General features: G+C 58.1%; 1 protein-coding gene across 1 annotated transcript in view; it reads left to right on the top strand.

Moving 5' to 3' along the window:
- Nucleotides 1-3: 3 nt before the first annotated feature.
- Nucleotides 4-25,695, top strand: part of HHIPL1 (HHIP like 1) — a gene marked incomplete at its 5' end in the record, with an annotated part of 30,524 nt that continues 4,832 nt past the window's right edge. Inside the window, 8 exons of the mRNA XM_040478443.1 lie at nt 4-36; nt 7,919-8,565; nt 11,117-11,260; nt 13,061-13,389; nt 13,896-14,022; nt 17,293-17,438; nt 20,463-20,544; nt 24,034-24,116. Coding sequence (XP_040334377.1) covers nt 4-36; nt 7,919-8,565; nt 11,117-11,260; nt 13,061-13,389; nt 13,896-14,022; nt 17,293-17,438; nt 20,463-20,544; nt 24,034-24,116 — 1,591 coding nt within the window. The remainder of the gene's footprint in view (nt 37-7,918; nt 8,566-11,116; nt 11,261-13,060; nt 13,390-13,895; nt 14,023-17,292; nt 17,439-20,462; nt 20,545-24,033; nt 24,117-25,695) is intronic.

A 25,695-nucleotide genomic window follows, 5' to 3' on the forward strand; every position in this document is an offset into this window, starting at 1 on the left:
GCGTGCGCCGGCTACGCGCTCGACCTGCTGTGCCAGGTGAGCGGGCGCGCGTCGGGGCCTCGGCGGCCGGGCGGGGAGCGGCGGGGGCGGCCCCGCCGGGCGGCGATCGGGAGTGGGCGGCGGGCGTTGGACCCCGAGTCCGCACCTCCCCCCCCCCCCCCCCCTCCCCCGGCGGAGTCTTCGGCGCGGGGAGACGGGCTTTGCCATTCATTAGCTTCGTGACTCGGGCCTTCCCTGGGCCTCCGTTTCCCCTCGTGAGGCAAGGCGGGCGGACAGAGCGATGTCATCACTCCCTTGGGAGTTTGCGGACCCCTCTGCCCTGGGGCCCCCTGGAGTCAGCGTGGAGGAGCCCCGCCCTTGTCGGGGCACCGGGATGGGAAGCCTTTGTCCCGCCAGTGCTTCCCGCGCTGCCCCGGGGGAGGTGGGCGCGGCCCGGACCCGCAGGGAGCGTGGTCCACGCGCGGGACTTGGGTTTGAGGAAGGGGTTGGGGGACACCGCTCCCAGTGAGAGCCCCTCCCCCGCCCTGAGGACGCGGTCTCAGAGCCCCGCCCTCTTCCTGGACCAGACGTGCCTGGTGCTCAGACCCCGGGGTGAGCCGGCCTGCGATGCTTGTGGCACTTCAGGCCCCCACCTAGGTTCCTGGTGTGCGCTCTCTCTGGGGGCGCCCCCACGTGGCAGAGGGTCTCTCGTCCTTTCAGACCACCTGAGTGACATCCCTTCGGTGTAACCTGTCTGTCCTCGTCTCCCCTCTGGGGGCAGAGCCCCTACTTCTGCCGGCACGGGATTGCACAGGATTGTGCCTTAGCTGCTCCCGCATGGGTCTAATTCCCGAGAGGCTGACCAGAACCCCTGGGGAAATGGAGTCAAGACCAGGAAGCCCTGAGGCTGGCCCCAACCACCATCCAGGCAGCCAGAAGCCTGGGGGAGGAAGGGTCCTGCCTAGCTGACGCCCTTCAGGCAGCCAGGGGAGGGGCAGGAGGGCTGGCTTGGAATCAGACTTACTGGGTTGATCCTGGCCCTGCCCCTCCTGGCTCTGTGACCCTGGACAGGTCACCACTGCACCATTGCATCACCTTTTAAATAGGGGCAATCTTAGCCGTCCCTCAGAGTAGGCACACAGACAGGAGGGCTCATGCTCAGGGCTCAGTGGATGATTCTGGTTGGATTTCTCCAGCACCTCTTTGGCCCCCACTGGCTTCCCAGCTCTAGGTAAGGACCGAGTGGGGCCCAGAGGCCCACTCGGGGGAAGCCCAGAGAGGCAGAGACTTGCCTAGTGGTCACACAGCTCAGTTATGGCCACGGTGGGCACTTGGACCACACTCAGCGCCAGTGTGAGTGGGCCATCTGGGTCAGAAATGAGAGGGCCTGGGAGGGGATGAGGAAAGGGGCCCTGGGGAGCACCAGAATGCGGAGGAGGGGGACACCCGCCGTTGGTGGTCTCTGCTCAGTCCCTGTGCTGTGCTTCTCAGGGGAGCCAGAATGGTCTGGCCAAGCATCTGCCTCCCTCGCCAGCGTGGGGGCTCTTTGGAAGCAGGCCCTCCCCTCCCCTCATAGTTGGGCTCGTGCATTCACTCCACATTTGTTTACTGAGCACCTACCATGTGCCAGGCTCAGCAGGACAAGTAAGGTAGGCGGGTCCTAGGAGGAGGAAGGGAACAACAGTCAGCCCTGCTATCCCTCCCTGGCAAGAGGCTCCCCTCTTCCCCTGGGAATCTTCCCGGCATGGCTTGGCCTTGAGCAACCAGTGGTAGACCGGCCTCTAGCACTTTACCCCAGGCGTCTCTGAAAGTGACCTCATGTCTGGAGTGAACTTGGAGAGGGCAGTGGAGGTTGGCTCACGGTTTCTCTGGCAGGGCCTCAAGGGAGGGCAGGAGAGTGCTGGATGGAGGACCATGCTGTCTGCGAGCCAAGGCCATGTCTGGATCCGGCACCCCCTGATTTCCACCCTGGGGAGGTGGCCAAGGTGACTTATTTACAAGTTTCAGTCAATGACAGCATTCAGACATTCACATCTGCCTTAGGGAGACGTACTCTAGACAGGAGAGAGACCATGAAAACATGCTCACTCCCACAGCCCCCTCCAGAACCTGCCCCCATCTGGTGCCCACAGCCCCTCCAGGTGCCCAGGATGGCTCCTTAGCTGGAGGGTGATCGTCCCTTCTGGGCCTTAAGACTTCCCTGGAACTCTGCCCTCATCCAACTGACGCCTGTGTCATCAAGAGGAGAAATGACAGCTTGTGACATGTGACATCCTCAGGTTCCTCGTGTCCATAGGACAAACTTCTGTGTAACTGAGACTGCCTCTCTGTGTAACCTGAAGTCATCAAAGCCTGGTTTCTGATGGAAATCTACACGGGACACATTCTGCAGGTGCATGTACAGGACAGATATTTCCCCAGAGCCTGTTAGGGGCTGGCCCTGTCTGGGTGCCCGGGCCCAGAGGCAGTTGGCAAGTCATAGGCCCAGGCTCGAGTCCCCTTGTTCAAATCAGGAGACAGACACACGGATACTTACCAGAATGCACAAAAGTCTTCTCCAGGGTGACTGGACACTATGGGGGATAGGGAGAAAGGCCACACTTTTCCCTGTAAAAGTCAGGGAAGGCTTCCTGGAAGAGGAAACATTGAATTGCATCTTGATAGTTCATACCATTTGAGCATGTGTTTTTTGTTTTTTTTTTTTTTTAATTTTTTTTTAACGTTTATTTATTTTTTTGGGACAGAGAGAGACAGAGCATGAATGGGGGAGGGGCAGAGAGAGAGGAAGACACAGAATCGGAAACAGGCTCCAGGCTCTGAGCCATCAGCCCAGAGCCCGACGCGGGGCTCGAACTCACAGACCGCGAGATCGTGACCTGGCTGAAGTCGGACGCTTAACCGACTGCGCCACCCAGGCGCTCCTGAGCATGTGTTTATTGAACAATGCATGCATGATATCTCATTTATTCCCGCCGACAACTGTGAGATTGGAATTCCTTTCCCCTTTTACAGATGAAGACACGGGCACAGAGAGGCTAAGGAACTTGCCCCAGGTCACACAGGGAATGGTAGATTCAGTCTCTAGTATGCTCTGGCTCCAAAGCCCTTCTCTTACTGACTTTGTCATACTGCCTGTTTTCTTGAAGCCCCACTGTGTGCTGGGCCCTCGGGCCCCTTCCCTGGAAGGTCCCATAGCCTGTGGGGTAGGTGGACATACAAAGAGAACATAAAGTCCCTGCCAGGCAGGCCAGCTGAGGCATCTCTGACAACCGGGAGGTGACAGACGACCCCGTGGAGAGCTCAGCCCTCAGCCCACAAGCTACAAAGTTACATTTTGGCGATGCTGAGTGGAGGGCCGCGGGAGGGTCCACAGGGGGCCAGGGTGGGGGAGTCAGGGCCCTGGGAGGTCGCAGGAGCCAGAGAAGACTTTTCAGTTGGGTCTGGAGTCACGAAGACGAGTTTGCCAGATGAGGAAATGGGAAAGGAAGGAAAACCCTCCCTAGAGAGCACTGTGTACACAGACCCGGCCTTCCTAAGCAGTAGGTGGCGGACATAAGGAACCCTTGGGACTCAGGACCGTGAGTCGTGAGCCTCAGCAGCCGCACAGGGCGGCCTCGGGGCAGCAAGGTGGGCGGGCCGTCTGCTCCTGGGCTGAATGGCGCAGGCAGCTGAACGGTGTGACACCCGATGGGCTTTGCTTGGGTTTTCTGCTGCCCCTTCCACTGACCCCGGGAGGCCAGTTGCTGGTTGTCCCTGTGGACAGCAACCACTACACCTTCCTGTCACGTCCTGCTTGTGGATTCCTCAGGTCTGAGCACCAGGTTTGCTCTGTAAGAGTATGTAGGCCACGAGGAAGGGCTGGCCAGGCCCCGTGTCCATGAACGGACGCTGAAGTTCTAGCCTGGCTCCCCAGAGGCCCCCCAGTGCTCCCTCTCTAGCTCTGGGCTGGGCTTTGGTGAGCAGAGGGCACCCAGATCGGCTTCCAGAAGTCCGTTCCGCTCCTCATTGTATCCCTAGAGCTGAGGATGGTGCCTGGCATGCAGTCAGCGTCCCGTAAACGCTTGCTGAATGAAACAGTGCTGACTAATCCGGAAAGAGCCCCGCTGTGGGCATCAGGAGGGCTGGGTCTGAGCCATGGCGTGACCACTTCTTGGCACGTAGCCTTCTTTGAGCCTCAGTTCGTCGCCTACATGCTAGAAGTCACAGTGACCCTCCCTCGCAAAAATTAAATGAGGCGTGTGTGCGGACAGACCCTCCCTGGCCCACCCACGGCTGCCTGCTGGAGTCACAGGGGGCTCCAGGGCAACCGTGTGAGAGACGATCACACGCGGAGGCCTGGGCCTGGCTGTCTCGCCCACTCGTCGGCTGAGTGGGACATGGGAAGCCCTGTGAGGCCTGGGACAGCGACTGACCAGAGACTTCCAAGCATACGTGGCCAAGTGGCCCTTAGCCTCACAGTAGCAGTAGAGGTGCCGGGAGGACAAGGCCGTGGTGTGACCATGATGGTTCCAAGGGAGGGAGGAGCCCCTGGCCCAGAGCCTGAACACACATCCATGAGGGCGGCTTGCCACCTGTCGGAACCCCGCCTGGCCCTGCCGGTGAGGAGGGGAGTGTCCGGCCGCGGGAGGAGCACCCCCCAAGGCCTCTAGGGACCCAGAGCCGAGTCGGTCCAGACCTTGGCCCGCTGAGCCCATGGTGGGACCGGGGGCAGAGGGTGCCAGGCACAGACATAAATAATTACCTCTGCTCAGGTCAGGGGCTCTGACTGAAGGAGGTTCTTTTTCTTTTCTTTTGAGTTTATTTATTTATTTTGAGAGAGAGAGAGAGAGAGAGAGAGAGAGAGAGAATCCCAAGCAGACTCCACGCTGCCAGCACAGAGCCCGATGTGGGGCTCGAACCCACAAACCGAGAGATCACGACCTGAGCCAAGATCAAGAGTTGCATGGGCGCCTTGGTGGCTCAGTCGGTTAAGCATCCAACTTCAGCTCAGGTCATGATCCCACAGTTCACGAGTTCAAGCCCCGCATCGGGGTCTCTGCTGTCAGCCCAGAGCCCGCTTCAGATCCTCTGTCTCCCTCTCTCTCTGTCCCTCCTCTCCCTCCCACCCCAAATAAATAAACATTAAAAAAAAAAAAAAAACTGAGTCGCTTAATTGAGCCCCCCAGGCGTCCCTCAAGGGAGCTTTTCATACAGCCTGTGGAGCTGAAGCCTCTGCTCTGGGTAGGGGCGGGGTACACTTAACTAGGCTTTGGGGGCTGGGAGTTAGGCGCCCGCCAGTGAGCCCGGAAATGCCCTGGCTTCTAGGTCGAATCCGGCCTGTGACCTTGGTTAGGGGCTTCCTTCTCAGCCTCTTCTGTCCCATCTGTACAATGGGACTAAGAACATACTCCTGGCACAGTCAGTTGCGTTGAGTGATGGCCCTGGCCCACGATCTGCCCAAATGCCCAGAGCTGTTGTTGTTCGCGCTATTTCTCCAACGGCCGCGGCTGTTATTTAAGGATGAATCGATTGCTGCTTTCGAGGGAAGGGCATGCCTGCAAAGGGAACCGTGTGCGCTGAGGCTCAGAGGCAAAAATGGCAGAGTGTCAGGAAACTGAAGAGGGGGGAGGAGGCGGGAGCTGACGGCAGAGCTGTGGGCAGAGCTGGATCCCGAGTGCTGGTACCTCTGCGTTGGCTCTCAGGCTGGGGTCGGGGTGTGAAGGGAGGGATCCTCTCAGCTGTCAGGGGGTGGGTGCTGGAGGCCTGAAGCTGGGGAGGGGTCTGCTGGGGTTTGTCACCTCTGCCTGGGTTCCCGGAAGGCAGAGCCTGGGGCAAAGCTTGCGGGTTATTTCCTTCTTGGGGTGAGAGGACCCGGAAGCACGAGTGTTGGGGGCAGAGGGAGGGCTAGGCGAGGGTTGCTGCGCGATGCCTGAACTGGTTCCAAGAAGCCATCCAAACTGCGAATTGGGACTGTCTGCCGGGCGAGGAGGAGGGCAGAACACTTCACCCATCAGCTTCCCGTCCCCAGGGCTCACAGTCCTGCCCCAGGAGGGCCTGACTACCCTGCATTCCAGATCGTGCCCATGCGGGCCCTGAATGGGGTCCCCGGTGTCTCATCAGCGGGGGAGCCCTCGGCAGGAGGCCAGGGAAGCCAAGGGCGGCCGATCCATCTGTCCCCAGAGGAACACTACACTGGCAGTCCGGTGGCAGAGGACCGTCCAGGACCCTGCCCAAGGTGCCCGAGCAGTGGAGGGAGAGGGGTCCGGGGCCAGGGGGATGCGTGGGCATGGGTGTTGCCAATTTGTACATGTGCCAGCCTCCACAGTGCTGGGGAGAGTGGGGTCGGCCAGAGACCAAACCCAGACCCCTCCATGCTGCCCGAATCATACTGAATGACACCGAGGCTGTGCCTCAGTCTCCCCCTCTGTAACACTCTCCCCTTGGGCCCTTGTGAAGATGAAGCCAGTAATGGAGGTAGGAGCACCCATTCACGGTTAAGTACTGGTCAGGTGAGTTAGCTTCCAGCACATTCCCTACGCATTCGCTCGGGGCTTACTATGTGCTAGGCACTGTCTTAGGTTCCGGGACACACAGTGACCAAGACGGTCAAAATTCCTGTCCTTGTAGGGACGCCTGGGTGTCCGGCTCAGGTGACCGGACTCAGGTCATGACTCAGGATCGTGACCGGCTCAGGTCACGATCTCGCGGTTCGTGAGTTCGAGCCCCGTATTGGGCTGTGTGCTGACAACGTGGAGCCTGGAGCCTGCTTCGGATTCTGTGTCTTCCTCTCTCTCTGCCCCTCCCCTGCTCACACTCTGTCTCTTTCTCTCACTCAAAAATAAATACACATTAAAGATTCCTTTCCTTGCAGAATTTACCTTCCAAGGAAGACAGACAGTAAGCATGCAAACACATTCATTTTTATCATGATACCAGATGATGGTAAGGTTTGTGATTTAGGGTGTTTTAAGTTTAGTTGTTTTTTTTTTTTTTTTAAGTTTATTTATTTTGAGAGAGAGAAAGCATGTGTGGGGGAGGAAAAGGGGGAGACAGAGTGAGAGAGAATCCCATACAGGCTCCACACTGTCAATGCAGAGCCCCACACAGGGCTGGAACTCAGGAACTGCGAGATCACGACCTGAGCTGAAGTCTGAAGGTTAACCGACTAAGCCGCCCAGGGGTGCCTGGGGGGGTTGGTGTTTGTTTCAAGCAGAGTCAGAGGCCAGGAGGTGGATGGGGGTGGGGTGGGGAGGAGTGTGTGTGTGGGGGGTGGCTGGGTGTGGTCAGGGCAGATCTCTCTGAGGATGTGTCCCTTGAGTGGGGATCTAAATAAAGGAAGGAGTAAGTCCCGAAGACACAGGGCGGAGATTTCATATGAAAAGAGGAAGTATAGAAAAGTGCCTCAGGGGCGCCTGGGTGACTCAGTCGGTTAAGCATCTGACTTTGGCTCAGATCATGATCTCCCAGTTTGTGGGTTAGAGCCCATGTCAGGCTCTGTGCTGACAGCTCAGAGCCTGGAGCTTGCTTCCCATTCTGTGTCTCCCTGTCTCTCTGCCCCTCCCCCACTTGCGCACACACACACACACACACACACACACACACACACACACACTCTCTCTCTCTCTCTCTCTCTCTCTCTCTCAAAATAAATAAACATTAAAAAAAATTTTTTTTAAGTTTTTTTAATACATTAACAAAAGCGTGCCCCAGACCCTTTCCGGCACACAGTAGGTACTCAAGGGCTGCTGTTAGTGGTAGTAATATTGTGGTCATTTGGTCTAACAGAAGCATTAGGGCAAGGGAAAGAGAGGGTGAGGAGCTAGGAGGCCAAGGGTTGCTGCTACCTAGTTGAGATCGCCGTGTTGCTAGACCGATGGGGGCCCCATTTTACAGATCAGCGGCCTGAGGCCCTAAGAGGCGGGAGAGGTCACACGCATCCTCGCCGCCCCTGTCCCCGCAGGAATGCTCACCCTATGCCGCCCACCTGTACGACGCCGAGGACCCGTCCACGCCGCTGCGCACGGTGCCGGGGCTCTGCGAGGACTACTGTCTGGACATGTGGCAGACGTGCCGGGGCCTCTTCCGCCACCTGTCGCCCGACCGGGAGCTCTGGGCCCTGGAGGGCAACCGCGCCAAGTTCTGCCGCTACCTGTCGCTGGACGACACGGACTACTGTTTCCCGCGCCTGCTGGTCAACGAGAACCTCAACTCGAACCTGGGCCGCGTGGTGGCCGACGCCAAGGGCTGCCTGCAGCTGTGCCTGGAGGAGGTGGCTAATGGGCTGCGCAACCCCGTGGCCATGGTGCACGCGAGGGACGGCAGCCACCGCTTCTTCGTGGCCGAGCAGGTGGGGCTGGTGTGGGCCTACCTGCCCGACCGCTCGCGGCTGGAGAAGCCCTTCCTGAACGTCAGCCGGGCGGTGCTCACCTCGCCCTGGGAGGGCGACGAGCGGGGCTTTCTGGGCATCGCCTTGCACCCCGGCTTCCGGCACAACGGCAAGCTCTACGTCTACTACTCAGTGGGGGTCGGCTTCGACGAGTGGATCCGCATCAGTGAGTTCAGGGTCTCCGCGGACGACATGAACACCGTGGACCACAACTCTGAGAGGTGGTTGCCCTGGGGGTCCGGGGGTGGGGTGGGGTGGGGTGGGGTGGAGGCGGGGCTGAAATCCGGCCGCCAGGCCCCCGCAGGTCGGCAACGGTGCCACCGGACCCATCCACGGTGTCCACCTGCCCTAGCTGTTAAAACCTCTGTCACAGCCAGGGAGGGGGCCAAGCCCCATGTCCTGGGCTCAGGGAAAGGACAGTCGCAGAACAGCATCACAGGATCACATCCAGACTCCTGGATCAGCCACTGCAGGTGGTTCATTCCATCTGATTCTCCTAAAGCCCAGGGAGAGTCCCAGTAGTCTCCCCATCCTGCAGGTGAGGAAGGGGAGGCTTGGACAGGTAAAATGACCTGCTAGGCCACACAGCTGGCCTAGAATCCCCGTGTGTCTGTCTCCCGAGCCCCACCTTCCACTTCTCCTCCCCTGGACCCTCTGCTCCCTCCGCCTCCCCTAGCAGGTTTCTCTGCACCTTTCAACATGAGCCTCCTTTCTGTGTATTATCTGTGCTCCACCCCCCCCACCCTGTGTTCAAAACCGCTTTGACCAGGCGTGGCATGAAGGACATACGCATCGGTCTGGGTCCAACAGGAAAATAAACCTGGTACCAGCTAATTCAGCCGGCAAGATTTGACGCTGGGAGTTAGCTACTGAGGCGATAAAAATGAAAGAGCAGCCCAGGGGAGAAGCAAGGCAACTCTGAGTTTACCAGCTGGAGGAGGCTGCCTCTACCTCTTTCAAGGACAAACTGAGAGAGTTGGGCCACTCAGTGGAAGCTGGAACCACAGTGGGCCTGGGCAGGGGGAGTTGCGGCCAGGGAGGAGGTACAGCTACTGCCAAGACATTGCCTGAGAAGAGAGAGAGAGAGAGAGAGAGAGAGAGAGAGAGAGAGAGAGAGGTGGGGAGAAATACCCTGGCTTCTCCCTTCCTCCCGCCCTCCAATCTCCTGCCAGTGCCTTCCATTGGCTGACCCTAGCTGGAGGCCAGCCAGCAAAGGAGCATGGGAAATGTAGTTTGCAGGGTCGGAGTCTCTGAAGCAGAGAACAGGTAGGGGCAGAAGCAGGACTGATCTGAGGCAAATCATGGCACATCATGTACTTAATAAAACTGGAAAATCTTGACATTGAAAGTATAAAAAGGAGAATGAATCAAATATGCTGGCTCATGTGAGGGCTAATGTGGGTCTTGTCAGGCTGCGTTTATTTTGACTATGAGCCTCCTGGCAGCCGGAGCAAAAGGAGAAAACGTAATTCTCATTATCTTACATGAGGCTGTGCAACCAGTTCTCCAAGAGATACTAGGTTGATCACATGGCTCTCGGAGCAGAGAGACAGAGGGACTGAATGGATGTGCTTCACTGGTGACTTGTAGAAAGTGACTCTTGATAAAAACGGAAGGTGGGACACAAAAAGCACAGATGAACATACTTCGGAGTGAGTGTTCAGTGAGGGTCCTCTGGGGACCTATCAAGTACCAGCCTAGAACTTGACTCAGGGAGGGACCAGGACTCAGTGGTCATCCTTGCCTGAGTCAGCTGTCAGTCTCCATTCCCAGGGCTGGGATCCCAGCGGGAGGTGGAGGCCTGATGGTCTGAGCTGTCCTTTCCGGGAAGGACTTGGAGGTTGGGGCTCTGTTTTGCTCACCAGGTCACATGTGTGGACCTCATGTGTGTTGGTTTCAGTGGAAGGTCTTGGTTCTGGAGGCCTGACGCCCTGGATTCAAGTTACCTGACCTTCTTGTGCCTTGGTTTTTCTTACCTGTATTAATAAAGGGTCACGAAGTCAGTGACCTGTCCCGGAAAACCTAAGCAAACAGGGCCTTGGCTACAAGGGAGGATCCGGAGGAGGAAAAGGGTGAGGATTAGTAGCTACAAGACACCAGAGGAACAGAAGGGAAAAGTTCTTGGCTTTGCTAAGTTTGCTGCCTGGTACCAAGATGTCTGGGTGGACACCCAAGAGTCCGCACTCACGAGCAGGGAAGCGTGGCTTCCCCGTGCCTCTTGGTTTCCACTCTCCATTGGCAAACCCCAACCAGAAGCCAGCTGGCTGGCCACCTAGTGGAGAGTTTTCTGCCATGGCAGTAAAAGAAGTTGCCGAGGGGTGAGTTTGTAGTTGAGCACAGCTCACATCAGCAACCCACCTCTTGGAAGTTATGGTACATAGCAAATGAAGGGGGCGTGTAGAAGAAACCAGTTGTGCCGGTGACTGGGTCGCCAGGGTTGCATAATCATAACTGGGGGGCTAGCGGTGGGGAGCGGTGAGGAGGCCTGAGTCCTAGTCCCAGCTCGGCTCCCTATGGGCTGTGTGACCTTGGGCCACTTGCTTAACCCCTCTGCGCCTCCAGGTCCCCACTAGCACAATGGGGTGAATCATCCTCGCCCAGACTCCTAGATAGATCCTTCTGAAAGTCACCTGCTGTAAAATGTATGAAAAGTCTTTTCAGCTGGGCAACGGCATCGAAGAGAGAAGAGATTTTATTGCTGTGATCTTCTTTTGTGTTTTTGCTGAGGTTGTTTTTATGTGTGTTTGGCGGGGGTGGCTTATCTCCTTTTAGGATAATCCTGGAGATCGAAGAACCAGCCTCCAACCACAACGGGGGCCAGCTGCTATTTGGGGACGACGGGTACCTGTACATCTTTACTGGTGACGGCGGGATGGCCGGAGACCCCTTTGGCAAATTTGGAAATGCCCAAAACAAGTACGTTCTGCTTTGGGCTGGCTGGTGGGTTGGTTTACATACTCTCCTGGAGGAGGGGGGTTACTTCCTCGGCCACACAGTGCAGGGCAGTAGAAAGGGCTTTGGGCCCCAGTTCAGTCTGCAGCTGGGGACTCCTGTCAAGTCGCTTCCACTCCCCAGTTAGAGGGGATAATAATAATCTCCAGGGGAGGCTTGGCATGAGGAATAAAGGCAATCCTGTGTCTTGAGGACCAGGCACAGAACCCACTTGTCACAGGTGCCTGATAAGTGACATCAGAGAGCCTCTGGGAAGATGGGCTTTCATTGGAAGGCAGCCCAGCCCTGCTTGAACTAGAGGAAGGAAAGAGGTCCTTCCAGGACCAAATGGGGAGTGTGAACTGGCTGGAGCAGGACTGTCTGGGCAGGAGGGTCCCTGCCCCACGGGTCACCCACATATGGCCTGGAAACCGAGGCATAGTCTTGCTGTCAGGTATCTACTTCTTGGGTTGAGCGGATGGCCTGCCATTATTCCACTTACACACACATGCACACACACACACACAGTGTAGACGAGGATATCTAGGGCAGCCTCCTCCATTCTCTTAGCTAAACTGACAAAATCTTCTTTAGCCCAGAAAGTAAAAATAGCGAGGCTGATGTTGATTACAGTAATTAAACGTTCATGATTTGTCACTTGCGCTCTCATACGTGACAGTGTAGGAATCACTGAAGCTTTCTCATGTTTGGGATGTGTTTAGAGATGTAGTTGGGAAAATAGAAATTAAGGATTGGTGGATAATTGGACAGAACTTAAAACATTATTTTGCAGCGATGAGTTTGGCCCCCTTCTGTAGTGACGCCGGCTGCACAGTGCGTGGGCTCAGGAGTGTGATCTGTGGCTTGGTGCTGAGCAGGCTGGAGTGTGTGGAGGGGGGACTCCTGGGGGCAAAACCTAAAAGACCACAATCGGGGATTAAGGGTGGGGCATCTTTGGGTGGGGTTGAAGAAGACCTCATCTTTGAGGTAGGGGTGGTGGGTGTGGAGTGGGGGGGGGTGAACTGAACGGGCCCTCAGGCCTGCCTGGCTCTCTGACGTGCGGTGGTGCTGCCCGTGATGGCCCGGGATGTGGGACAGAGAGAGAAAGAGCACCAGCCTCCTATTTGCTGCTGAGATCTGCCGAGGTTTCTCTCCCCTTCCCTGAGCCCTGACCTGTTCTCTTGTGTGATGCTCCTGACTTTGATTGCTGGGTGTGGAAAGAAAACTGTAAATACGAGTCCTTTTTAGGAGTATTTTCACGCCCCCCGCCCCCCTCCACAGCCATGTAGGGAGGCAGGAAAGAAGGGAGCGCGCTAACCTTACAGTGAGGAGACGGGCGTGGGAAAGTTGGAAAGCGTGTGGGGGCAAAGAGCTTGGGCTTCTGTGCTCCCGCGCTGCCTGGGCTGGATCCCAGCTCTCCCTTTACTAGCGGTGTGGCAAGCGGGCACGTTCTGTGGCCTTTCTGAGCTCAGCTGCTGCGTCTGTAAAAGGGCATCACGGAACTGTTCTCCTTGAGCTGAGGCGTTAGAGGGTATGTATGTATATGCGACGCTTCCCACGCAGCCTGGCCCGTAAGAAGGTGCCAGATAAATAAATGCCGGAGGAGTGAGCGAGGTTACCCAGCTGGTAAGCAGCTAAGGAGGGCTTGAACCAGGGCCCTGGGCCTCCCCCCGGCCACGTTCTGGGCTGGCCTTGACCTGGCCCCAGCACCCGCCGCCGGGGGCGCCCGAGAGCCCCGGCGCCGGGCGACCCCGAGCCGCGCGCCTCCTCCCGCCCGGCCCGCAGGTCGGCGCTGCTGGGCAAGGTGCTGCGCATCGACGTGGACCGCAACGAGCGCGGCCCGCTCTACCGCATCCCGCGCGACAACCCGTTCGTGGACGACCCCGCCGCGCGGCCCGAGGTCTACGCGCTGGGCGTGCGCAACATGTGGCGCTGCTCGTTCGACCGCGGCGACCCGGCCACCGGCGCGGGCCGCGGGCGCCTCTTCTGCGGAGACGTGGGCCAGAACAAGTTCGAGGAGGTGGACCTGGTGGAGCGCGGCCGCAACTACGGCTGGCGCGCCCGCGAAGGTTACGAGTGCTACGACCGCAAGCTGTGCGCCAACGCCTCCCTCGGTGACCGCCGTCCCGGACCCTCTCCGCGCCCCCCCTCCCCCGGGGCCCATCTCCCCGGATCTGCACCCCCAGCCCCCGCCATGGTCGTGCCCGCCGCCTCCCTTGTGCCCCTCCCGCCCCCACCCCGTGTCGCGTGGACACCGCCCCGCGCGCCCCGGGGGACACTGGTCCTGGATCCGGTCCCCCACCCCAGGGGGTGTGCGCTAGTGCCCTCTCCCTGCCCGGCCGCGCCCTCCCCCGCCCCATCCTGGATCTCCCCTTCTTCTCCCTTGCCAGCGCTCCTGGGCTGTTTCTAGCTCTCCCGCCCTGTCCCCTTCCCGCACACCCATGCTCGACTCCCTGCTTTCCCGGATCTGTAAGGGGCCCCAACTCTGGCCCTCCTGGTGACCTCCCATCCCCTTGCCCCTCCAGACTCAGCCCACCTACCAAACTTCATTGTGGGGGGGGGAGGGGGCTGGCCTCCAGTGAACCCACATGCTCACCCCCAGCTTCCGCCCCCCCTGCAGATGATGTCCTGCCGATATTCGCCTACCCGCACAAACTGGGCAAATCGGTCACCGGAGGCTACGTGTACCGGGGCTGTGAGTACCCCAACCTGAACGGCCTCTACATTTTCGGCGATTTTATGAGTGGGTAAGTGGCCCATGGGCTCCTGTGCCCGAGCAGCCCCACTGCCGTGAGTGTCTCCGGCCGCTGCCCCCGCGTTTGTGTAAAAGGCCGAGGGTACAGTGGCCGGGGCATGTGAGTACGTGCAGGTGCGTGCTCCCTACAGCTGCTGTCTGACGGGGACCTTCAAGGGCCAGGCAAGCAGGTCTCTTCCTCTGGGAGGAAGTCTGGAGTTACAGCTCAGGAGACACCCTAACCCGCCCCCTTTTCTCCTGGTTTCTTCCTGAGCTTTGCTGGCTGCCTCAGGCACCACCGTGAGGGCACAGCTCGCCACTAAAGACAGGATGCCTGTTTAGTGCAGACCCATCGGTCTTCCCCTCCCACCTGAGATTCCCGGGCTCCAGGCCTGACAGCACTCCTGAGGGGCAGAGGTGGAAGGGGGAGGGCATGAACAACTTCCGCACACACTCTGGGCCACCTGGCTTCTGAGGAAACCAGGACCCGTTGCTGCACTAACTGACCGGGGCTCCAGGGGGCATTGGCCCAGAAGAGGCCAGAGAGGTCATTCTGCTGAAATGGGGAGGACGGGGCTCCAGCCAGGGTCTGACCACGGGGCCCCTGGAGTCTTGTTGCTCCAGTCCTCATGCTCTATGCCAGTGGCATCTCACTCTCTAAGACCCTAAAGGGTGCGTGCGTGTGTGTGTGTGTGTGTGTGTGTGCGCGCGTGAGCATGGGGTGAGGGTTGGGATATATCAGATTTTGGAGCGAGAAAAGTGAGCATACCTCCTAAGCCTGCTGTGGGTCAGACTCTTTGCCAAGGAGAGCCCGTGACCGCCTCATCCTCCCATTGTCCAGAGGAGGAAACTGAGGACCACAGGGCCTCAAGCAAGACATACACCTGGCACAAAGCTTGAAAGTGCTGCTGGCGAGGGGGATGCCTGGCTCAGTTGGAGGGACAGGAAGCTCTTGATCTTGGGGGCGTGAGTTTGAGCCCCACATCGGGTGTAGAGGTTGCTTTCAAAAATAAACGGGGGCGCCTGGGTGGCTCAGTCGGTTAAGTGTTCAGCTCTTGGTTTCGACTCAGGTTGTGAGTTTGAGCCCCAAGTCGGGCTCCACGCTGACAGCGCAGAGCCTGCTTGGGATTCTCTCTCTCTCTCTCTCTCTCTCTCTCTCTCTCTGCCCCTCCCCAACTCATGCATGCACTCTCCCTCTCTCAAAATAAATAACCTTAAACATTTAACTAAATAAGTAAAAAAATTTTTTAAAATAATTCGTTCCTTTAATTTTATCTTATTTTTAAGTAATCTCTACCCCCAACGTGGGGCTCAAACTCACGACCCCAAGATCAAGAGTGGCATACTCTACAGACTGAGACAGCCGGGCGCCACCCCAAGCAAAGCTTTTTTTTAAAGTAGAGATTACTTAAAAATAACATCTTTTTTTCAATGAAAATTTATTTATTTTAATTTTTTTTAATGTTTATTTATTTGAGAGAGAGAGAGAGACAGAGCGTGAGCAGGGGAGTGGTAGAGAGAGAGAGAGACACACACACACACACACACACACACACACACACACACACACACACAGAATCCAAAGCAGGCTCTAGGCTCCAAGCTGTCAGCCCAGAGCCCGACGTGGCCTTGAACTCACCAATGGCCAGATCATGACCTGAGCCGAAGTCGGACACTTAACCGACTGAGCCACCCAGGAGCCCTTTATTTATTTTTCAGACAGAGAGAGAGAGAGAGAGAGAGAGAGTGCGTGCATGCACGAGTTGGGGTGGGGCAGAGGGAGAGACAGAGGGAGAGGGAGAATCCTGGGCAGGCTCCACACTCAGTGCCGAGCCTGACACAGGGCTCGATCCCACAACCCTGGGATCGTGACTGACCTGAGCCAAAATCAAGAGTTGGACACTGTATTGACTGAGCCACCCAGGCACCCCAAGAATAAAATCTTAAAAAAAAAAAGTGTAGCTGAGGTGGCTTGGGTCTGATCCTGGCCCGCCTGCCTATTAGCTGTGTGACCTTAAGCCAGTGACTTCACCTCTCTGTGCTTCAGTTTCCTCATCTGTAAAATGGAGATGAGAATAGTAGTTGCTTCCTAGGGTTTGGGGACCGAATCAGTTAATACGCACGCAGCACTTAGAATCTAGTATCCGCTCAGTATTCGGTGGCTCTTACTTCTTCCCACCCTGGCCTCTCCACCTGAGGGCAGCTAAACAGGGTTCCCCAGGAGTAGAAATAAAGAAATAAGGAAGCCTGAGGCTGGCCAGAGAGTTGTCACCTCTTGCAGGCTGCTGACCCGGGGTTGGTTTGTGTCAGCCCCCGCACCGACCCTGACCTGGGCCTTTGGATGCTGGATCCTCTCCAAGCTCCGCCCCTTCCTTAGGATCCGCTTCTGCCACTCAGGTTTCCCATGAAGCCTCTGTTTCTCTGTCTGAGTCTCCTTTCTCCCGTCTGCTGTCCCCCAAGAGTGTCCAAGTCTCTTCGAATGTGTGTGTGACCACACACCTTCCACTAATTTCGCCAGCCTTTCCCAAGCCCTTCTGCTGAATCAGGGGGAGGGCAACGGGGCTGAAATTCCCTTGCGCCCCAGTCAGGGAGACAGGCCCACGCCGGTCCACTCGAGTGCAGCCTCAGACAGCCTGTGTGCAGTGCTGGGGGAGCCCGGCGCAGGGGCAGTCAGGAGGGCTTCCCGGAGGAGGGCATGTCCAAGCAGGGCCTGGTGATGGACGGGAGGGAGAAGGGAGTAAGGGGCAAGATCAGCATATTCTGAAGATGCCCAAGCATCTCCAAGGTGGAGGCAGCTCCAGAGTATGTACAAACTTCCGGCCACCAGGCATGGAGGATTCCGAGGCTCTTGACCGCAGGTCAGTGGGTGGGGCTAAGCTGAGGGGGGCAGGGGACAGGTTTGTCTCCTCCCCCCGCCCTTTCCGGGTGCATAGTACGTGCCCAGTGAAGAATGCGGCGGGGCCCGCTTTATGAGATCCTAACTGCTAGACCACCAGGGAGCATGGAGGGCCAGCCTTATGGATGTGCAGCCTGTGCGGATGCACAGACCTCACGCTGGGAAGGGTCCACACTTGACCGCACAGTGGTCAAGTTCTGCTCTCACTGTATTGAGATACTTGGTAGTTTTTGAACAAGGGGTCCTGTATGCTGATTTTACACCGGATCCCGCAAATGACGTATGGTCCCTGTTGCGTGAATAGTACGAGTGGATGGAGGGATTGTGGGTTGGGTTCCCCCGGGGCAGCACGCCAGCCAGGACCCCGCAGCTCATCCTTCTTTGCAGGCGTCTGATGTCCCTCCGAGAGAACCTGGAGACGGGCCAGTGGCGCTACAGCGAGATCTGCATGGGTCGAGGCCAGACCTGTGCGTTCCCAGGCCTCATTAACAACTACCACCCTCATATCATCTCCTTTGCAGAGGATGAAGCTGGTGAGCGCTCCTGAGGCCCTGAGGCCTCTCTGTCCAGGCCACAGGCCCCGGACTGATCCCCCTTCACCCCCACCCCGTGGGTCCTCTGGGCCCGGGATTCCAGGGACGGGGTCTCGGGCCTGAAATCCCCTTCAGGCTGGGGAGCGAGTGTGCAGTGGCCTGAGACCTTGCCGGGACATCGGTCCCCACCAGCCCAAGCTTCTTTCTCCCCATCCGGAAGATGGGAACAGTGTCCCTGACCCCGCTTCTCCCTGCAAGGCCGCTTCTAGGCTGCAAATAATGATGTGGAGCGAGCAGACCGGGAAAGGGTTTATGATGGTGGAAATGCAGGCTGGCGGGAGGGGGGGGGGGACTGTGTTCCAGACCTCTACCACCCTGGGTTCGTGAAGACCCAAGAAATCTGGACTGTAAAATTAAGCCACACAGTCTTCAGAAGGTGGGTGGACACCGCCCTCTTGAACACCCTTTGTGGACACTCTTGTTAGTGGGTTCCCATTCAGGCTCTTGCAGTTTCAATGCAAGGAACAGGGAGGGAGGGGAGAGGATGAGGGGCCATGGAGGCTGGATCCTGCTCCAGCCTCCTGCCTTTGTCCTTGGCCCCGATTGTCCCTGCACAAAAGCCGAGGGGCCCCCAGTGGGGCCTGGGGGATGCTTGGCAGGGTTGCTAGGCAACGCCCACCCAGGGACCTTTGGAGGGGTATCCCCTGCAGGGCCCAGGGCCCAGAGCCCCCAGGCCTAAGTCTGGGAAACCTTTGTTGGATGACACCCGGCACAGTCTAAATTTTCAAAAGGGCAGCCCCAGCCCCCCACCGCCCTCCCAAACCCACTGGACCTTGAAAGCCTTTTTTTTGGGCCAGTGGGGGGTAAAGGTTTTTGGAAGGGGGGGGCGCCCTCCCCCCCCCCCCCCCCACCGGGAGCAGGACTTGGAAGGTGCGGTTCCCAAGGGGCCCTTGTTCACCTCTGAGTGACACCAAGTAATGGAGAGCCAGGAGGAGGCTCCTCTAAACCACACGGCCCGGGGGCAGCACACTGGTGAGCTCAGGAGGGCGACCCCTGGAAGGCACAGAGCCCTGGGGTCCAACACAGACAGTCCTCCCCCAGCCCCGGGCTCAGGCTCCTACCTCTCCAGTTGTTCTCCTGACATTTGCAAATTGCCACAAGGACCTCTGCTGGCCTGGGGTTCTCCGGGACAGTCCACACAGCAAGGGCGCCGGTGGGGGCTGTGGCTCCCAGCAGACCAGGCTGACAGGCCAAGGAGTGCGCCTGGTCCAAGCCCATCACCTTACAGAGGTGGGGGTGGGGGGACTGTACCCAGCCTGGCCCCCAGAGGCCTCCCAGGGCCTTGAGCTCAAGCTTGGTCAGCCAGAGGAAGACTGACCTTGGAAAAGAGCATTCCAGAAGGAGGCAGCGGCATGTGCGGGGAGACCCGCGTCACTCCCAGGGCCTGGAGTGTAGGTGTGAGGGCTGCACAGCCAGGGAGGAGACGGGGGCTCCCAGGGGCCACTCGTCAGAAAGAGGCCCAGAGAGGGAAGTCACAGCCCAAGGCTGCACAGCAAAGCCATGCCTATGACATGGGTTCTCTCCAGCAGGGGCTGTCCTCCTGGGGTACGGTTGCATCATCACCTTGGGGACCTATTTACCACCCCAGTCCCACCAAAGCAGGGCTGGTGCTCCTGGGGGCGGGGTGTCAGAGGCCATTGAGCACTCAGCATCCTGCCCTCCCCAGCCCCAGGCTCCCCACCACAGCTGGGTCTACCCCAGTTACACAAGTTGCCCCCCCCGCCCCCCCACTGCAAGCGTCTTCCCCTTTGTGGAATTCCCTGGGTTTCTTGGGCCTTGATTCTCAGACCCCACCCCCATGCAGCCTTCCTTGACTGCATCTGTCCCCACAAATATGCCTTCCTCTGAGTTCTCACCTCTCTGTCCAACTTAGTGGTTCCTTGGGGACCACCCCCATCCTTGGGAGAACTCTTCACTGTACTCTTCCAATGACAGAAGTATTAGCATGGCCGAACTGTCACACTGAATCACAACATGGGCTGTGTCTGGGCCTCCCAGCCCCCATGTGTCCTACAGTGATGAAGGAGGACTTGGGGGCAGCAGACATTCCTGAGTTCCAGGCCTGGCTTAACCACTCACCAGCTGTGTGACTTTGGACAAGTCGCTTAACCTCTCTGAGCCTCTCCTTTTCTCATCTGTAAGGTGGGAACGATGAAGCCTATTTCCTGGGCATTGGTGCCTCTGGCAGCAAGAACCAGGGGGCGGGATGAGGGTGAGGAGAGAAAGAACTCACATTTGCTCAGAGTATCCAGGTGCTCATAACTCTCAGGGGCCCCGAGAGGTCGAGGAAACTGAGGCTCCAAGTGGGGCTGTCCCTGAGCTATAGGCGCGCACATGGGGCTCAGCGCAGGAGCCCCGCCCCCCGCTTCAAGCGTGGACTCTTCTGCCCCTGCCACCTGCCTGGGAGATGCCTGCTGGTCAGTGGAGAGAGACTCTAGTCTCCAGGACTTGGCAGGACCCGGATCCTGAGGATGACAATAATAGCAACAGTGACAATAGCTAATATCGATTGAGCATTTAGTCGGTGCTCTTTGAATCCTTATTATAGCCCTAGGATCCCCTATATCCCATGTTGGGGATAAGGAAGCCGGGGCTCAAAGGGCCACATGTGCCAACAGTAAGCAGTAAGCAGTTGGCTGGGGAGCTGGGCTGTGGCCCCTCCCTGTGCCCAGAGGTGTGTGGTGCTGTGCACGAAGCCAGGCGGGGACCAGGGTGGGGCTGGGTCCCCAGGGAGGAGGCAAGACGGTGGGTCGGTCCCGGCAGAGCCGCCCGCAGCCCCGGAGACTGCTGTAGACTGCTCTCTTTCCCAGCCTCTGCTTCCTGCAGACCTGGAAGGCCCCTGGCACGGCTCTCTGGGGTTGGGGTCCGTGTCAGAGCCTGAGAGGAGCTGGGGGGCGGGGGTGGGGCCGGTCGGGACCGTATCCCAGGCCGTGTTCTCACTCCTTGCCTGGTTTCTCGCCCAAGGGGAGCTGTACTTCATGTCAACGGGCGTGCCGAGCGCCGCAGCGGCCCGTGGGGTTGTCTACAAAGTGATCGACCCTTCCAGGTGAGCCCCGCCCACGGCACTGCCTGGGCTCCTGCTGTCTGCCAGGGGTCCTCGCCTCCATTGCCTTCTTTTCCTCTCTGCCACCCCCTGGGGGGGGGGGTGGGTATCACTCATAGCCCCATTTTTCAGAAGGGAACACTGAGACCCAGAGAAGGGAAGTGACTGGCCAAGCCCACAGTGCTGGTGAGGGGCAGACCCAGGACTCAAAACTGGATATGCCACCTCGAATCCAGCTCTGCTCATGCCCCAACCCTGGACTTTCTCCTCTCTGACATGCCCCTCACTCCTCGGCCAGCCCACCCCCGCGCCACCCGACAGGCCCCCAGCCCCCGACTTCCCTCTGAGATACCCTGATGCCCGCCTGTCCCCACCGCAAGGCTGCCCTCCCACCTTCCCTTGGGGAAACCAAGCCACTGGCTACTGTGTGGAACCTGCTGGAGCTTTCAGAACACCTCCCTGACCCTCCCCCTGCCCGTCTCTGTTTTGCTTCTGCCCGGAAAGCCACTGATTTGGTGCCGGGTGGTGTTCTGACTCCTTCCCCGTGAAGCTCACTGACTTCTCAGCTGCTTAGTTTGCAGGGATAGAAATCACGTAAAGTCGAGTGCCCCGGGTCCAGCCAGAGCCGGAGCTGGGGTTGGGACGAGGCAGCTGGCTCTGGAGCCCTGCCCTGACCCCTCCGCTGCACAGCCCCACCCTTCGCCTCAGGCCTCACTGCCTCCAAGGATCCTTTCCCTCCAGGCTTGGTCCGGGGCTCCCCTAGGCTCTCGCCACTCAGACCCCTAATCTGTACTCTCTCCCGGCCCTGGAGTCTCCAGGGCTAAGACTGTCGTCTTCACTATTTCAAAGTCGGCGCTGGCCCTGGGCCTGGCCTGCAGCATAGAGCGGAGACTCAGGCACGCCTGATGAATGATGGTGATCTTTCTTCAGCCCCTTCTCCGCCCTTAGAGTTTTGCTTCTCAGTCGGCCTCCATTCTGCCCCTGGGCCAGCTGCCCCCGCCGTGTGCCCGGCTGGTGCTCACCCCCCAGCACACAGCCTCAGGTGCTCTCGAAGCATCCGGTCACGTGTGGCAGACCCTGGCACAGACAGTCACCCTGACCTTTGAAACACGCTGGTTTTGGAAAAATCCTGAAAAACATCATCGCACTTTAAAAAAAATAATTAAGGGGCGCCTGGGTGGCGCAGTCGGTTAAGCGTCCGACTTCAGCCAGGTCACGATCTCGCGGTCCGTGAGTTCGAGCCCCGCGTCGGGCTCTGTGCTGATGGCTCAGAGCCTGGAGCCTGTTGCCGATTCTGTGTCTCCCTCTCTCTCTGCCCCTCCCCCGTTCATGCTCTGTCTCTCTCTGTCCCAAAAATAAATAAATGTTGGGAAAAAAAAATTTAAAAAATTAAAAAAAATAATAATTAAAAAAAATTAGAGTAGGCTTAGATTTGCAGACAAATTGCAAAGATAGTTCAGAATTTCCCACACACCCCTCGCCTGATGTCCTCTGTCGTAAACATCTTGCATCATCAGGGTCGCAGTGCATGAACCGATATCGGCACATGGCTATTAATTAAAGGGTTTCTCTGGATTTCCCCTGCTGTCCTTTTTCTGCTCCAGGATCCTGTCCAGAATGCCATTGTACGCTCAGCCATCCTGTCTCCTTAGCTTCCTCTGGCCTGTGACAGCCTCCCAGACATTCCTTGTTGACCACACTTTTTTTTTTTTTTTTTTTTTTAACACAAATCTATTCCTTCTTGATATCATTATTAGGAAACACAGAAATACTCCCTCCTTTCTTCTCTCCTTTCCATTTGCCCCAGGTCTCCTCGGGCTTTATCTGCTAGTTCCAGGACTCAGGTCAACGCAAAGGAGCACACGCAAACTTTGCATTTCTCTTTGTTCGTTTTCCCCGCTTTGTAGACGCATCTCCACCGTGTAACAGCACTCTCCAAAGGATCGTTTTTAATGGCTGTGTAATTTGCTGTTGAGTCACTGCGCCATAATTATCTTACCCATTCCTTGGCCATTTAGGTTATTCCCCCCCCCTCCTTTTTTTAAAGAGTGCTTCTCTAAGGAAATATCGCATATATGGAGCATGTAATTCATACCAGAGGCTGCCTCAGACCCGTCATCTCCTTTTGCCACGCAGCAGCGCCCTTTCCTGGTGACGGAGGGAACCCGAGGCTTAGGGAGGTCTCTTGTTCTAGATCTCCTGGAGTGGGGGAGCCAGAAACGGGCTAGACTCCTTCCCTTCCCGCCCTCTCCCTCGTCCCTTTTGTGTGTCTCTGTTAGAATGCATGTCTTTCTCTGCACCCACAACGTACTGCCTAGAGGCTCCCTTGCAGAACACGGGGAATGAAGAAATCAGGAGTGGGCGGGTGGGGCGGGGGCATCCAGCACTGCCCCGACACAACGACTGTGGCATTGGGGGTGGGCGCGGTGGGGGGGGGGGGTATTTCCCACCTTTAGCAGAACAGAGTTTTTGTTTTCGTTTTTGTTTTTACATGATTTCCTTAAGGAACAAAACCGTGCTGGGCCTGTCTGAAGTGTGTGGGTACCACCTGGGGTTCAGGGCAACAGGAAACCCACCCGGTCCACAGCTTTGAGAAGCGAGTGTGCCTGGCCGTGTGTCTTCGGTCTCCGGGTGCGGGAAGGCCCATATCCCTCCTCAGTTTCCCTCTTCGGCCAAGCCGGTCTGGAAGTCACCTCGTGTCACATGGCCATTCACCCCTCGGGCTTTCCCCTTGTGCTGCCGGGACCCTATTGAAGTCTGGGCTCACGTGGGCCAGTCCCAGAATAGGGCCGGTCCCATTCAGAGACTCACAGATCGACAGCCAAAAGCTAATTAAAATGGAATCCCATTCCTTCCTTGTGCCCCTCGGGGATGTCAAAAGAGGCCCAATTCATAGCCCTGGCAACCCTTCTCAGACTCTTTTTTTTTCTCCCAGTCCTCTCAAACCCCACCCTCCAGGGCCCCGGATCCCTCAGCCTCTGGTGCCAGCCCTGAGGCTCTCCCTGGCCCTTTATCTCTAGACCGACCTTATCTTGCCCTCACATGCCGCATCACCAAAACCCAGGAGCCAGAGGGGCAGAGAGAGACCCTCCTCAAAGGCTGTGCAGCGTGGGGGCTCCGGTGGGGCTCAGGAATCGGGCGGTTACAGAAGTGGGCTGATCACATTCCCAAGGACAGTTCATGCTCTGAATCCCAAGTGGCCCAGGAAAGCCTGAGCCGCCCGCCCCCGTGCTCTCGGAGCAGAGGCCGAGCGGGCCCTTGGCAGGATCTCTGTCCTGGGGTTGGGCTCCTAGAGCCTGGGGCACGCAGGCTGCCACGGGCCACACCGCAGGTGCCTCCACAGATGGCCCCCATTGATACTGTCCACACCTGCCTGGGCCTGGCTGCACAACCTGCCTGGCTGCAGGGGGAGAGCGGGTGGCAGAGGGACATGCTCGGGGCGGGCTCCCCGGGCGGGGGGGGGGGCGCTCATGACCTCCTGTGTGTCCGCAGACGGGCACCACCCGGCACGTGCCACATCCAGCCTTCCCGGGTGAAGGTGAGGAGCCGCCTCATCCGTTTCGTGCCCAGAGAAAGTAAGTGCCCACACGGCGAGGGAGGGAAGCTCCTGTAGCCCGTAGCGGCTGGGTGGAGGGTCCTTCCAGCTGGCCCTGGATGCCCTTCCTGGGCCCCTGTGCCTAGCACTGGGAGTGGCGCACATCAGACACTCAGTTAAAGTTGGCGGAGCTCTTTAAACCCAGGTCACGGGTAAGTGGCCTCAAGGGGGCAAGGAACAGGGAGAGACGGCGGGCGCCAGGCCAGGTGCACTCAGAGCTCTTGGGGGCAGAGACAGTGGTTCGATCTGTAGGGGAGCAAGACTGGAATGAGTCATTTCAGGTGCAAGAGCCCCAGGAGAGGGGGCATTTGCCTGGGGCCGCCATAGGATGGTTCCGTTGTGACCAGCTCGGTGGAGAGGGAGGTGGGTGCAAACCCATGACCTGAGGGCCAGCCAAGGCCACGGATGATGGTCCCTGGCGTCTGGGGCCAACTGAAAGGGTATGCCTGAAGAGGGGTCTTATCCCCGGGGCCCCAGCTAGGTGGGAACACAGACCAGTGCTGCCAGACCATCCATTCTTAAGAGAAGCAGGAAAAATGCACCCATCCATCCCTCCATCCATCCATCCATCCATCCCTCCATTTGCTTACCACATACACGTGCTTCATGCTGGGGACATACCGCTGAGCAAGACAGACACGGTCCCTGCCTGCTCGGGTGGTTATATACGATCTCCCCATTTGCAAATTCGAGCAACTCTGGTTCGAAATTTAAAAAATCGCCCTGCAGGCCAAAGGAAATACTTCAGTGGGCCAAGTGTGCCCAACAGATAGATCACCAGTGGGTGGGCTGAGGGATAGGGGGGCAGGAAGAGGGGGCGTGCTCGACACCTGGCAGTTGGGGGTGGCCAGCCCTGAGGAGGCAGTGCCCCCAGGAGAGGAAAGTTGGGGGAAGGAATGAGCTCAGTGTTTTGGGACGTTCATTTTAGCGGCAGCTGGTTCCAGGCCTTGGCGGGTTTTCCATTCATTCAGCAGTTTCTGGCACTTTCTATAGTTACCCATTCGATGCTGGATGCTGGGGCCACAGGAGAAGGCAGACCGGGCCCTGTCCTGGCTGAGACCGACAGAGAAGTCACTTATGGCCCCAGGGCCTTTACAGAAGTGTGTGCCAGCTGCCATGGGGACCCAGAGCAGTGCAAGACTGGGGTGGGGGTGGGGGGGTTCCTGGAGGCTGAGGGTTGGGGCCTGGAATGAAGAGGAAGGTCCGCTGGAGGTGGGGTGGGGGCGCAGTCTAGGCAGCGGGGACTGGCAAGAGCCAAAGCAGAAGCGAGGCAGCCTGGGGGCAGGAAGTCCTTCCCTGTGGGTGGCCTGGGGGCCAGTGTGCAGGGAGGGGAGCGTCTGGCCCACGTCGCTGGGCTCCTGGCCCTGACCTGCACGTGGCCTCGAATTAAGACCCTTTCTCAGCCTTCATCTCAGCTGAGGTGGGGAGGTTTAGGGTCTGGACTGGTGGCCCTGGGATCCCTCCCCATAGTAATGGCATCGTCTGGGAGTGCCGTCTCCTGGCAGCGTCTCATGGAGGGTGAGGTTTATCTCTGTGGCTGACCAGGGCCAAGTGTGAGG

The sequence above is a fragment of the Herpailurus yagouaroundi genome, unplaced genomic scaffold, assembly GCF_014898765.1.
Source record: "Herpailurus yagouaroundi ecotype Mexico unplaced genomic scaffold, PumYag 141, whole genome shotgun sequence".
NCBI classification, from domain to species: domain Eukaryota; kingdom Metazoa; phylum Chordata; class Mammalia; order Carnivora; family Felidae; genus Herpailurus; species Herpailurus yagouaroundi.